At 32.1% G+C, this 12,855-nt stretch overlaps 1 protein-coding gene across 3 annotated transcripts; it reads left to right on the top strand.

The window, feature by feature from the left end:
• The first annotated feature begins 3,205 nt into the window (after positions 1 to 3,205).
• Positions 3,206 to 11,571, top strand: LOC114178884 (zinc protease PQQL-like). 3 transcript variants are annotated; one of them, XM_028065019.1, is made up of 21 exons: positions 3,206 to 3,555; positions 3,656 to 3,902; positions 3,991 to 4,116; positions 4,253 to 4,390; positions 4,487 to 4,621; positions 4,730 to 4,987; positions 5,104 to 5,241; positions 5,322 to 5,391; positions 5,501 to 5,714; positions 6,534 to 6,639; positions 7,061 to 7,294; positions 8,407 to 8,571; positions 8,652 to 8,801; positions 8,878 to 8,969; positions 9,277 to 9,358; positions 9,640 to 9,723; positions 9,806 to 9,922; positions 10,006 to 10,116; positions 10,287 to 10,367; positions 10,840 to 11,034; positions 11,125 to 11,571. In XM_028065019.1, the coding sequence occupies exons 1-21, from the start codon at positions 3,347 to 3,349 to the stop codon at positions 11,218 to 11,220; spliced, it is 3,048 nt and encodes a 1,015-aa protein (XP_027920820.1). In that variant the 5' UTR covers positions 3,206 to 3,346; the 3' UTR covers positions 11,221 to 11,571. The 3 variants fall into 3 exon arrangements, with proteins under 3 accessions (XP_027920820.1, XP_027920821.1, XP_027920822.1); XM_028065020.1 differs by having other exon boundaries at positions 3,429 to 3,555; positions 3,661 to 3,902; XM_028065021.1 differs by lacking the exons at positions 3,206 to 3,555; positions 3,656 to 3,902 and having other exon boundaries at positions 4,100 to 4,173.
• The last annotated feature ends 1,284 nt before the right edge of the window (positions 11,572 to 12,855 follow it).

Here is a 12,855-nt window from a genome sequence, read left to right as displayed (position 1 = left end):
TGATTATCGCATAGTTTTATGCAGGTCATGGCTAAAAATTTTCCATGGGTGGAAGGGCAAAGTCTACCTACCGTCTTAGGCCATGCCATGTTTATAAACTTGTTCCATGTTAGCTATATCCACATTTTCAGGGAACTTATTATTGCCGCCTAATTGCATTTTATGGTACAAGAATTCAATGGGTTAGGTCCGGGTTAGGCTAGGTTACCTCACGGAAAAAGAAGGAAAAGATAGAAAAGGGAATGAAAATTTTTCTTTTTTAAGAAGTGAGGCACGTGTTTATGAAAGTTTATTAAAATGTTTTTTTTTATACTTTTAATAGAAAACATATTTTACTCAATATAAATAATAATTTTTTATAAGCATTATTATTTGTAAAGTTGTTACATGACATTTGATGTAACATATTAAAAATATTTTTTAAATTATTAAATATGCTGTTTTACGTAAAAGAAATTAACTTATATGAAAATATAGTTCGGATGAATTTTAAGTTATTTATAAACTTAAGTATTTTATTTTAATTATTAATAATTATTTGTTTTTTATTTTTTATATTTTAATAAATTAATGTATTAAATAAACAACTTTTATTTTAGTTAAAAATTCGTCTGACCAATAATCTTTAGACGGCAGAAAGAAGATAGGTTGACCTCCTTAACTCACGGGTTAAATGGGTTTGAATCGGGTTGAAGGTGAGTTGACCTACTTAACCCACTAACGTTTTTTTACAATTATTTTTAATTTTCTTTTTTTAATTATTTACTACTAATTATATAGTTTAATTATTAATTATTATCTATATAATAAATTACTCAAATAATCGTTTTATAAACTTTAACATATCCAGTTTCTCCTATTCGTTTTAAAAAGATAAGGTGGTAGTCTCTCTGTTGCATTCTCGCTCTAAGAGTCATGTCCATTTCAGGTATTCTTTATCACAACCTAAGTCGGTGTCAACTAAAACATTTCAAATAGTCAAAGGCTCTTTCACACCCCATCTTAAGTATCCTCCAAACTCATTATGCAATCCTTCTTCCTTATTGTAAACCTCACCGACTAAGCAATTTATTGGGAATAATTTTGTTAACCGATGCAACAATCACTAACTTGGTTTCATCCTCTTTATCCTCAAACAACTATCAAACCCAAAGAAAAAATATATAATGTTGAAAACACTCGCCTTTGCCTTAACCTCGTAGTTTGCCTAAACATCCTCTAGGTTCAATAATTCAGACCCGCAATCCCGCTTCGTGAGGCATAAGACCAAAAGGCCCATGTGCTCAATTAGCACATGCTATATGTCAGTGTTGATATTTGTCTAAGTACAATGAGAAACTTACATGCTCAAATAGCTCATGTTATATGCCAATGCTAATATTTACCTAAGTACAAGAATAAACTTACATGCTTAAATAATTCATGCTATACACCAATGTTAATATTTGCTCAAGTGCAATGAACATGTTTGTGTTGAAATTAATATCTTTTGACATTATTTGGAATGACAATGAGTCGGTTGAGCATAGATAATACTTATCTACTACTTAACTTGAAAAAAAGAATCTAACCCTTATCTATCTTATTATGTATGGATATCTCTTTAAAAAAAACTCGTGATTTTTTTAAAATCCATATATATATATATATATATATATATATAATTCATATTTAATATTTTAATTATTTAATTTACCGGATTACAATAATCAAGATTATTTTAATCAAGACTATTTTGATTGTAGATTACTTTGATTTTATTTTTCAGATTACAACGTATTAAACTATTTTTTTAATAAACAAATATTTTTATTTTAAATAAATGATAGAAATATAGTAAATCTCTAACTATAATTTGTATATTTTAATAAATAATAATTATTATTATAATAGATTATGATTTTAAATAACTTACTAATAAACTTTAACAAAAATAATATCATACTAAAAATTAAAATTAAAATATTTTTACTAATTTATAAATATTAAAATATGTATTTGAATTGAGTTAAATATTCACAAAATACAACACACTATCAAAACTCGACTGATATTATTTATTTTACTCAACTTTATTTGTTTAACATTATTCCCTTACTTCATCTAATTCAATCATATGTTAAATTTTACTTTATATTTATTCGGATAAGATGAATATGTTTTGTTCGACCCTAATCTTATTGTTGAAAAACGATTCATAATTTGTTTCATGAAAACCAAAATTAGATAGTACTTTAGTTTTCCTGAAACGAAAATAGAGAATAAAGAATAACACTTTTATAATAGAAAATATAATTCTATTTTTGAAATTTTGGATAAAAAATAGACATAATGGTTTATTGTGTAAAAACGGTATCTTTGTATTTACTTGACACAGTTTTACAGTCTCAGAAATTTTAATTTTTAAATGTTGTTCCATTGTATTTATTTTTATCAAAATTATGAAAAGTATTGACTTTTTTTTTTTTTACACATCTATCGTGTCTTACATGTATATTTGTATGCCTTGTCTAAAAATATTTTAATTATCTTATCTTACAAAATAAAATTTTATTCACACTTAAATTATTTTTTCCCTCATTTTGAAATAAATAAAATTCAATATCAACATTTTCATTTCTTAACTTTTATTTATTTTTTTAAATTATATTTTTCTTTTTCTCAATTAAAAAAGTAAAGAAAAAATATAGGTTAAATTCCGAGCAGATTTATGGAATTGAGAATAATAATAAGTACAATTAAGAATTTCACTATTCAAAATATGAATTCTAAACTAGTTCATTTGATAAACAAATTGACATTGAATCTACCTAGAATAAAAAAGAAGAAGATATAATTGGGGAAAATACATAGAGTTGTATCTAAATTAATATTTTTGGCTTCTACAAATGAAATTAATATGGGAGACTTGTAAGTAAAATAGTCATAAATAATTTTTATCTAAAATTTTAATACATGAATTTTTTTATGTTTCTTTTTATATATTTTTCATCTAATTCAATGTAAAACATCCTATTCCCATCCTTAAATTTCTGATTAATGTGAAAATTGAAAAGGATGCATAAAGACAAAAATATAATCTACATCATGAAACTGCCTACTCCAATCCTTGAATTTCTGACTTAGAAAATTACATAAAGACAAAAATATAATTTAACCCTTGTGTTCCCGAGGTGAGGTGGGTTTCAAAGAAACTATTAAGTGCAAAAAGAAATTACAAGGAAAAAGAAAAAGAGAAAGAAACGAGAGAGGAGAGTGAGTGGGTAGTATCGTGAGTGACAGTGGTAAGTGGCGCAGAATATCAATATCACGTTGAGACTGGGCAAAGAGTGAAGAAAACAAAAGAATGGAATTACTTCCCGCCGTTGTACCTCCGATCTCGAAGAAACAAGGATTCAGATCGCTTAAGCTCGTCAACGCCGACATGGAGCAGCTTCTCTCCGACAAACCCGTCGGCGTCGACTACGGCACTCTCGACAATGGCCTTCGCTACTACGTTCGTTGCAATTCCAAGCCTCGCATGAGAGCCGCTCTCGCTCTCGCCGTCAGGGCTGGGTAACCGATAACCTAACCTAACCTAATTATCCATTCATATATGCCGTGTATTATGAATCATTCAATGCTGAATTGCTGATTGTGAAATCGGTTACGACAGATCAGTTCTCGAAGAGGAGGAGGAACGCGGAATTGCTCACATTGTTGAACACCTCGCGTTCAGTGCCACCAAGAAATACACCAATCACGACATCGTAAAATTCCTCGAGAGTATTGGAGCCGAATTCGGGGCCTGTCAGAACGCCGTGACCTCTGCCGACGACACAGTTTACGAGCTCTTGGTTCCGGTCGACAAGCCGGAGCTGCTGTCTCAGGCCATTTCGGTCTTGGCGGAGTTCAGTTCAGAGGTCTCGATTAGAATTGTGTTATGCTCTGTTTGCATAACTCTGTTTTGTTGTTCTAGTTTTTTGTAATTGGATTGTTCTGTGTTTGTAGATTCGAGTTTCGAAGGATGACTTGGCGAAAGAGAGAGGAGCTGTCTTGGAAGAGTACAGGGGAAGCAGAAATGCCACGGGGCGGCTGCAGGATGCTCATTGGATGTTGATGATGGAAGGTTCAAAGGTGCCTGTATTCAACACTTGCTACTTGCTATATTATTAGCCAATGTTGATTAAAATGGTTAGAACATGTGATTGCAGTTTGGGGAATTGTTTTATATCGATTGGTGTTATTTCATGAAGTGTTGAATGGATTGCAGTATGCTGAACGGCTGCCAATTGGCCTAGAGAAAGTGATTCGGACGGTTTCTTCAGAGACTGTGAAGCATTTTTACAAGAAGTGGTACCATTTATGCAATATGGCAGTGATAGCAGTTGGAGATTTTTCTGATACGCAGGTGCTTTATTTATTCACATTTGATTTTTGTTTGGTAAAGTAACTGTGCTGTTTAGTTGTCATTGTGATTTCCTTAACCACTCACACACAATTGCAGGATGTAGTTGAGTTAATAAAGACTCATTTTGGCCAGAAAATTCCAGATCCTGATCCTCCACTTATGCCAACATTCCAGGTTCCATCACATGATGAGCCACGATTTTCGTGTTTTGTTGAATCCGAAGCTGCTGGGGTAAGTAGGTAACGAACCATTAACTTTTAATTCAAGTTCCAGGATTTTTGTTAGTGATTTTATCTTGCTTTGAAATTAACACTTTAATATGGGCTTTCCTAATAACAGTCTGCAGTGATGATCAGCTATAAGACGCCAGTGGATGAGCTTAAGACAGTGAAAGACTACCGTAATTTACTTGCAGAATCCATGTTCCTCTATGCTTTAAACCAGAGGTTCTTTAAAATAGCTCGTAGAAATGATCCACCTTATTTCTCCTGTTCTGCCGCTGCTGATGTTTTAGTTCGCCCATTAAAGGCCAATATAATGACTTCCTCTTGTAAACGAAAAGGAACTATTGAAGCCCTGGAATCGATGTTAATAGAGGTGCCTTTCATCTTGACCTGAGTTGCATTTTCTTCATCTTTCTCTCTTTCATTTTTTTCTTCCAGTTCCATTATTTTTTCCCCTTTTATTTTGATATTTATGACAGCAAATTTCAGGTTGCGAGGGTAAGACTTCATGGCTTTTCAGATCGTGAAATATCTGTAGTCCGTGCCCTACTGATGTCAGAGATTGAATCTGCGTATTTGGAGCGAGATCAAATTCAATCTACCAGCTTGAGAGATGAATATTTACAAGTATTTTTTTTTTTCACATTAAAAGATCTCATAACAAACTATAGGTGGCTTTGGAGATAATCTTTTCTTTGTTCATGCAGCACTTTCTCCACGGGGAACCTGTTGTTGGGATTGAGTATGAGGCTCAACTCCAAAAGACTCTTCTACCACGTGAGTCGATTATCTTCTACTTTTTTTTTTTTTTCTTTTGACATCAAATTTCTGGATAATTAAGCTTGTGAAGCCTTGTAATTGATGTTGTGTTATTTATACCCATCAGATATATCAACATTAGAAATCTCTAAGTGTTCTGAGAAGTTAAGGACATCATGTAGCTGTGTCATAAAGACTATTGAGCCCCAGCCATTTGCTGTGCTTGATGATCTGAAAAATGTTGTTAAGAAAGTCAATCTTATGGAGGAAGAAGGGATAATCTCTTATTGGGACGATGAACATGTTCCAGAAGAAATTGTCACTACAAAGCCAAATATGGGGTGAGTTTGATTCGACCATGAAATCATTCTCTTTTTTGTGCATTACATTTTCATTTGCCAATATAGCTCTTTATTTTCTGATTTCTGGCCCGCCCTTATATAATGACATGTGAATGTGTCCTTCGAATCATCATTGTTAATCCGTAGAATCAAGTCTCAGCGCTGCTGTTATTAAGTACCTCCTTGGTAGCTTGTTTTAGGTAGACGTTGCATCTTTATCCTTTTATGAAAGAGTGGTTGACAATGACATGTTTCTTCCTATGAGAACATTTGCAATTCGTTATCAAAAGATCATACAAATTTGTAAAGCATTAAGGTTTGATGGTTCTTTTTTAACTCCTATTACTTAGATCTATTCAGAGAAAACAAAGTAAATTCCTTTTCCATGATAAGTGTCATGGTTATGTGGCCATACATTTTATCCTACCTGCCCATATGTTATAATAACAAGAATTCCAAATTTCAGAATGGTTAGAGAAAACTGAAAATAATGGTTTTCCATGTAGGGCTCAGTTTTTTATGATTTTAGGTCTTATTGTTTACCTTGCGACTATAACCATATTTCATTAAAATCTTTATTTTTTCTAAGTTGAGATAGCCAATATAATCTGTTTAACCAGCTGCTACTATTTATGTAAGGCAGGGTTTTGTATACCAGTTATTAACCTATCATATGGATACAATTTCTTTCATTATAGCTTTTGAAATGTGACTTATTCTGTGTAACAATTTTTATGACTGTTCTGGTTTTTCTTCCAGTTAAATTATGTTTAGGAAATCACATTCGAAATCTTGATCCCTCCCCTGTCTTCAAATTAGGCATGTTGTGCAGGAATTGGAATATTCAAATATTGGAGCTACTGAACTGGTACTGTCAAATGGCATGCGGATATGTTACAAGCGTACAGACTTTCTTGATGACCAGGTTCCAATCCTCTTAGGCATTGCTTATCAAATTTATCATGCTTCATAATTCATAATAGACATTGACTTACTTCTGTACCAATCTGGTTACATTATCGATTGACAGCTCGCTTCAGATTTTGTTAAATTATATGGCATGACCCTAATAGAGTATAATTATGATATTTAAACCTAGGGTTTTCATCTACAGATCTAATTCAACACATCACAAAAAAATTCCAACGCAAAACGCCCTAAACAAATAATTGATTTTTTGAAGTGCCTTATGCTGCATGTAGTCCAAGAGATTTAAGTTTCCTGCCTTTTACTAATTCAAAATTTAAATTAGCATACACATGCACTTATTAGGCATCAGCTAACGGTGAATTTAGAATTTTAGCATTAATAATTATCATTTCTAATATATAGATGTGATTTAACAGGTTATCTTCACTGGGTATTCATATGGGGGTTTATCTGAACTCCCAGAGAGTGAATACTTCTCTTGTTCGATGGGACCAACCATTGCTGGGGAAATTGGTGTGTTTGGTTATAGACCATCTGTCCTAATGGATATGCTTGCTGGCAAGAGAGCTGAAGTTGGTACCAAGATTGGTGCATATATGAGAACTTTTTATGGTGATTGTTCACCTTCGGACCTAGAAACAGCTTTGCAGGTACATTTGATATAATTAACAAAAAAATTCCTTTCCTTTCTTGATTTATGGCAATTTAATGTTGCAGTATGTAGTTGCTCACAAAAATGCAAGCACATAAAAAACTATTATTAAATCATACATCACCTGTTTATGTTTTAAAGCTGGAAGCAAGTATTTTTACTTTTAACTTAGTATGTAGTAATAATCTTGTTCTTAATTCCTGATAATATTTCTCTTTTTTTTCATCCATTTATAATATGGACTGGACATATCATATGTATATATAATTTTGGATTTAACTTCAATATATCAATACCTTCTTTTTTTCAAGTTATGAAAGGATTTTTTTCTCATTTTCTTATTTTATGATATGCCCTAATGCCATGTGATTCCAGCTAACTTCTATTTTTACTAAAAGGCTTTTCTGCTTTTGATTCTGTTGGTAGTAATAGAATTTGCTGAGATACTGTAAAGATATTTGGTAAATTAGGGAAATATAAGATTTTTACTTTCACCTGCGGATACCTGTATAAAAATCCAAGTACGACATACCTGCAATGTGTTACCCACTGTCCACTGAGTATCTACGGGTGTGAATGTGCTTTTTTTTGCCATTCATAGTTAATGCTAATTAATTCATAAACAGGAGAGAGTGACGATGGAAGATGCCTTAATTAGAAGAACTTTTTCAAAACAAGAACCCTAGGAAAAGAATTATTTTTCCCTGTTCTAATAATTCAGTCAAGAAATGCAAGGGTTCGTTTACTTTGAGAAAACACTTTCAATTTTAATTTTTGTTTTCACTTTTAATTACAAACTCCATTATTTGTTTTCACTTTTAATTACAAAACTGAAACCTTATTTTCAGTTTGTTTCATGGTTTCAAAAAGTTGTTTGGGAAATAGTGAAAACAAAGCTTTGAAAACAGCAAATTGATTTACAAAATTTGACGGTTTTGTTATTAATAGTGAAAAAGTAAAATTAAATAACAAGTAAGTAGGCCTTAATATTTTATTTCTTTTCTATTCTGTATTACTAACTAATACACCGATTCCACTATTATATGTTACGCACGCTAATCTTCTTTCTACCTATTCTGATGACATTTGTTTATTTCTTACATATTCCAGCTTGTCTATCAGCTGTTTACAACAAATTTAACACCAGGTGAAGAAGATGTCAAAATAGTTATGCAGATGGCTGAAGAAGCAGTATCTGCTCAAGATAGGGATCCATACACTGCTTTTACAAACCGTGTAAAAGAGCTTAACTATGGCAACTCTTATTTTTTCCGGGTATGGCTACTTTCTGTCAATAATTAAACCATTGACTGAATGATCTACTTTTGACTTTCAGCATATTCTTTGTTTTGCAGCCTATTAGAAAAAGTGACCTACAAAAGGTTGATCCACGGAAAGCTTGTGAATTCTTCAGTACATGTTTCAAAGATCCATCAACTTTTACTGTTGTGATTGTTGGAAACATTGATCCTGCTATTGCAATGCCCTTGATATTGCAGTACCTAGTGAGTGTGAATCCATTAAACAAAAGCCAGGAGACCTTTTGAACTATTCTATACCAATTGATTTCTTTCCATGCAGGGTGGGATACCAAAACCTCCCGAGCCTATTATGAATTTTAACCGTGATGAACTGAAAGGATTGCCTTTCACTTTTCCAACAGAAATCCATAGGTATGTCAATGCACTGCATCTACAAACAAAAGGTGTTATGATAATTTTTGTGTGGCGTTGTACCACCAGGAAAAGATGTGCGTGTTTTCTTAAGCTCTCAAATGAACTGTATGGCTTTTCAAATGAGGAAAATATTCTGTAGGCATCATCTCTAGGAAAGATTGTACTACTGCTTCCCTATTGCATCTTTTTGACAATCTGGATGTTACAAGCATCTTTCCACATTATGAATTCTGTATGGATGCCCGATATACCTTTGAAGGATTCAGTGGATGCATCTTCTAAATAAACTACACTTTGCTTGTAGAGAAGTGGTTCGGAGTCCCATGGTGGAAGCACAATGTTTGGTGCAGATATGTTTTCCTGTAGAGCTGAGGAATGGGACCATGGTGTGTGTTCTTTTTTCCCCTAGTTTCTGAATTTATGTAAATATATAAAATTATAAATTGAACTAACAAGGATTAGTGGTCAATAACTAAGTTCCTTGTGCATGTTGACTTTGTTAGGAGAGGTAAGACCCACTTTGGTGTTGTCTACATTTCAGCAGATTAATCTAATGGTTTGTTGAGAAAAAAATTACAGATATTAAAACCTGTGTTTACTGAATATTATAAATAACATGATAATCTGTATTTCGACCTGCATGGGGTTTCGGGACTTGATTTGACAGGTGGAGGAGATTCATTTTGTTGGGTTCTTGAGCAAGCTTCTTGAAACAAAAATAATGCAGGTTCTCCGGTTCAAGCATGGCCAGGTGTATATGTGTTACTATCTTTTTCCTTCAGTTGTCATATATGGTATTCTACTATATCTAAGACTTTACCTCCCTCCACCAGATATACTCTGTAGGCGTTTCAGTATTTCTTGGTGGTAATAAACCCTCAAGAATAGGTGATGTTCGCGGAGACGTAAGCATAAATTTTTCTTGTGATCCAGACATATCTTCCAAGCTGGCAAGTCTCCTTCATATGTAAAATAAGTGAACTTCTCAATATATTACTTGGTGAGAATTACTGTCTTATAAAATCATTTACAGGTAGATATTGCTTTGGATGAAATGTTACGTCTTCAAGAGGAAGGGCCTTCAGAACAGGACGTTTCAACCATACTCGAAATTGAGCAACGAGCTCATGAGAATGGACTGCAGGTTAATTTGGTTTTGAAGTTTGTCTTATTAGCATTGTAGTCTTTACAATTGAGTCACAATTGAACAAAAATATATACACCGACACACGAATTCTTGTAAGCTTTATCCAAAAAAGCATTCAGAATCGTGGATGAATATTTTCTTTTTACTTATTGGAACACGTATTTCAGGAAAATTATTACTGGCTGGATAGGATTTTGCATAGCTATCAATCAAGAGCCTATGCGGGTGATGTTGGGACTTCTTTTGAGGTGGGTGACTATTACAATGTCATGAAATGCCATGTGTCATGATAATTGCTATTTGCATTTGGTTTTCCTCAGATTATGAGAAAAGAATTAATCATAAGTTCTAGTTCCAGTTCCGTTACTTTATAACGAGTGTTGAGTTTGGAATGAAGTTTAGCACATGAATATATGTAAATATCTGTCTCTTTTAATTGATTATGATTATGACAAATGACTGCAACATTGAGATGTTGCTTGCAAGTTATTATGATCTAGAAGTAAATAATCATTATTTTCTCCCCTTTCCATAATCTTGTTATAAATTAAAATTTATGTATGGATCCTGACCTGACATAAGCTGCGTTTCTTTAAATTAAATGATGATCTGTTCTTTTTTTTATTTTTTTATTATTATATTGTTTTTATAGGTTACGGTCATGTTTACTCATTTTCATATACATGAATCTTACTAGTCGTGCAATTATCTTTGCTGCAGGTTCAAGATGAAGGGCGATCAAAAGTTAGATCAACCCTTACACCATCAACTGCACAATTGGCACTCAAAAGAATATTACCTTTTCCTTGCAAAAACAAGTATACTGTTGTGATTCTAATGCCCAAGTCTTCTCCGTTTAAATTACTGAAATCAGTATTCCAATCTGCTCGAACTAACTATGGCAAAGAAGCGAAGGTTAGTGACATCAGGCCTCTTGTAGGTAAATTATTATATACATGCCTGGAAGTATAGGAAACAACCATATATTACATTTTTTTGTGACAGATTTTGGCAGGAGTTGCTAGCCTTGCAGTTTTAGCATTCAGTTTGTGGAGACATGGGCGAAGTAATAGCAGATTGCTTAGCAGAACCGTGACTTAGAAATTTTCCAACTCCCGTAATTCGTTTTTTGACTTAAGGCACAAAACGTACATAACATTGTGAGAATAGATTATGTAAATTGTTGGTTAGTGATGACTTAGGTGGCAAATTAGATGTTTACGTAGCCCCAATATGAAGGTTTGAAATGAAACATATATGTACATTTATTTGTGCTGCAGAGAAGGGTATCGTGCAGCTTCATAACAAAAGAATGGGAACTCGATGGTGAGGTGTTGCGACATTGTTTACATGTTGGTTATTTTTCTAATCTCTCAGAAAGTACTAGTTTTGGCTGACTGACAGTTCCTGGACAAATCTGCAGAATAATAAGAGGGTTGCATTGCAGCTGCACCTGTATGCCTTTTAATATTTTTTTTTATACCTTTTTTATACTTGTTAACTGTTGGGAAACAGCAGAAATATGTTTTTATTTTTATTTTTTAGGATTATGCACTTGGTTTAGATTTTGGTAGAATTAATTATGAAAAATGTTTTAAATTCATTTAAAATATTGCTTTTGAAAAATTATATTATAAAAATGTGTTTAGAAATAATGTTTCAATAAGTTTTGAAAATTTAATCTTATGTAGATACTAAAATGTAATTTTATGTTGGATATATATATATATATATATATATATATATATATATATATATATATATATTGTGTGTGTGTATGTATATACATTATGCACGCTCAATTTTAAAGAAAAATAGTTTCTTATCGGAAATAGTTTTTATATATAGCTTATGAATAATTTTAATCAATGTGATGTCTTCTCACAAAAGTATTACTTGTTATAATTGTATTATCCTACAATTAATATAAAATTATCACAAAATGTTATTAGGTATCAATTATGGAACACTTTTATGGCGATATTTCACACCAATTATTATTTTTTAAATAGATAATCTATCTTGTCAACTAATGATTTAAGCTAAAAAAGTGTGCAAAATGTACTTTCGAAATTTACGTTGTGCATATTCTAATTGGGCTAAACCTTCCTGCACCTCCATCAAATTTCACCTTTCACCCGTCAAAACATTTTGGAAAATGTTTTCCGTAAAAAAAATGTTGAGTGAGTTAGCCTCGGCTGAAGGTATAGACTAAGTCGATCCTAATGGAAGGTTTATCCATATCTGAACTACTGGAAATTTCTTCCATATTAACATTTTCTTATACTTTAACAATCGTCAGAAAAATTTCTGGAAAATTTATGTAGATATGTTAGATCACAGTTAGGAAACAATTAATGACAGTGGCAGTAATCTTATAAATTTACTCGCTCGGTTTACGAATTTTATTTTTATGATATAATCGTTCCATTCAAAACTTCAAAATCCATTTTTTAAAAATAAAATAGGTTATGTCAAGATTTCATTGAAGCCAAACAATTAGAAGTTTAATTACCGTAATAAAAAAATAAAATCATATTAATTAGATTCTTGGCAATAACTTTGATTGTTAGGTCTTTTGTAAATTATTTAAAGAAAATAACCTACCCCTTTATTAAGCTTAAAGAAAAAGTTAACATATTAGACAGTTAAGTTATGTTATTTGTACTTAACCATCAGTTTGTTAGTAAAATAAGGCAATTAAAAAAAAAACGCAACAAATTAGGTTTTTATCTC

The sequence above is a fragment of the Vigna unguiculata genome, chromosome 3, assembly GCF_004118075.2.
Source record: "Vigna unguiculata cultivar IT97K-499-35 chromosome 3, ASM411807v1, whole genome shotgun sequence".
Lineage (NCBI taxonomy): Eukaryota > Viridiplantae > Streptophyta > Magnoliopsida > Fabales > Fabaceae > Vigna > Vigna unguiculata.
Note: the sequence above shows the minus strand (reverse complement) of the source record. Positions and strands in the feature narration are given on the sequence as shown.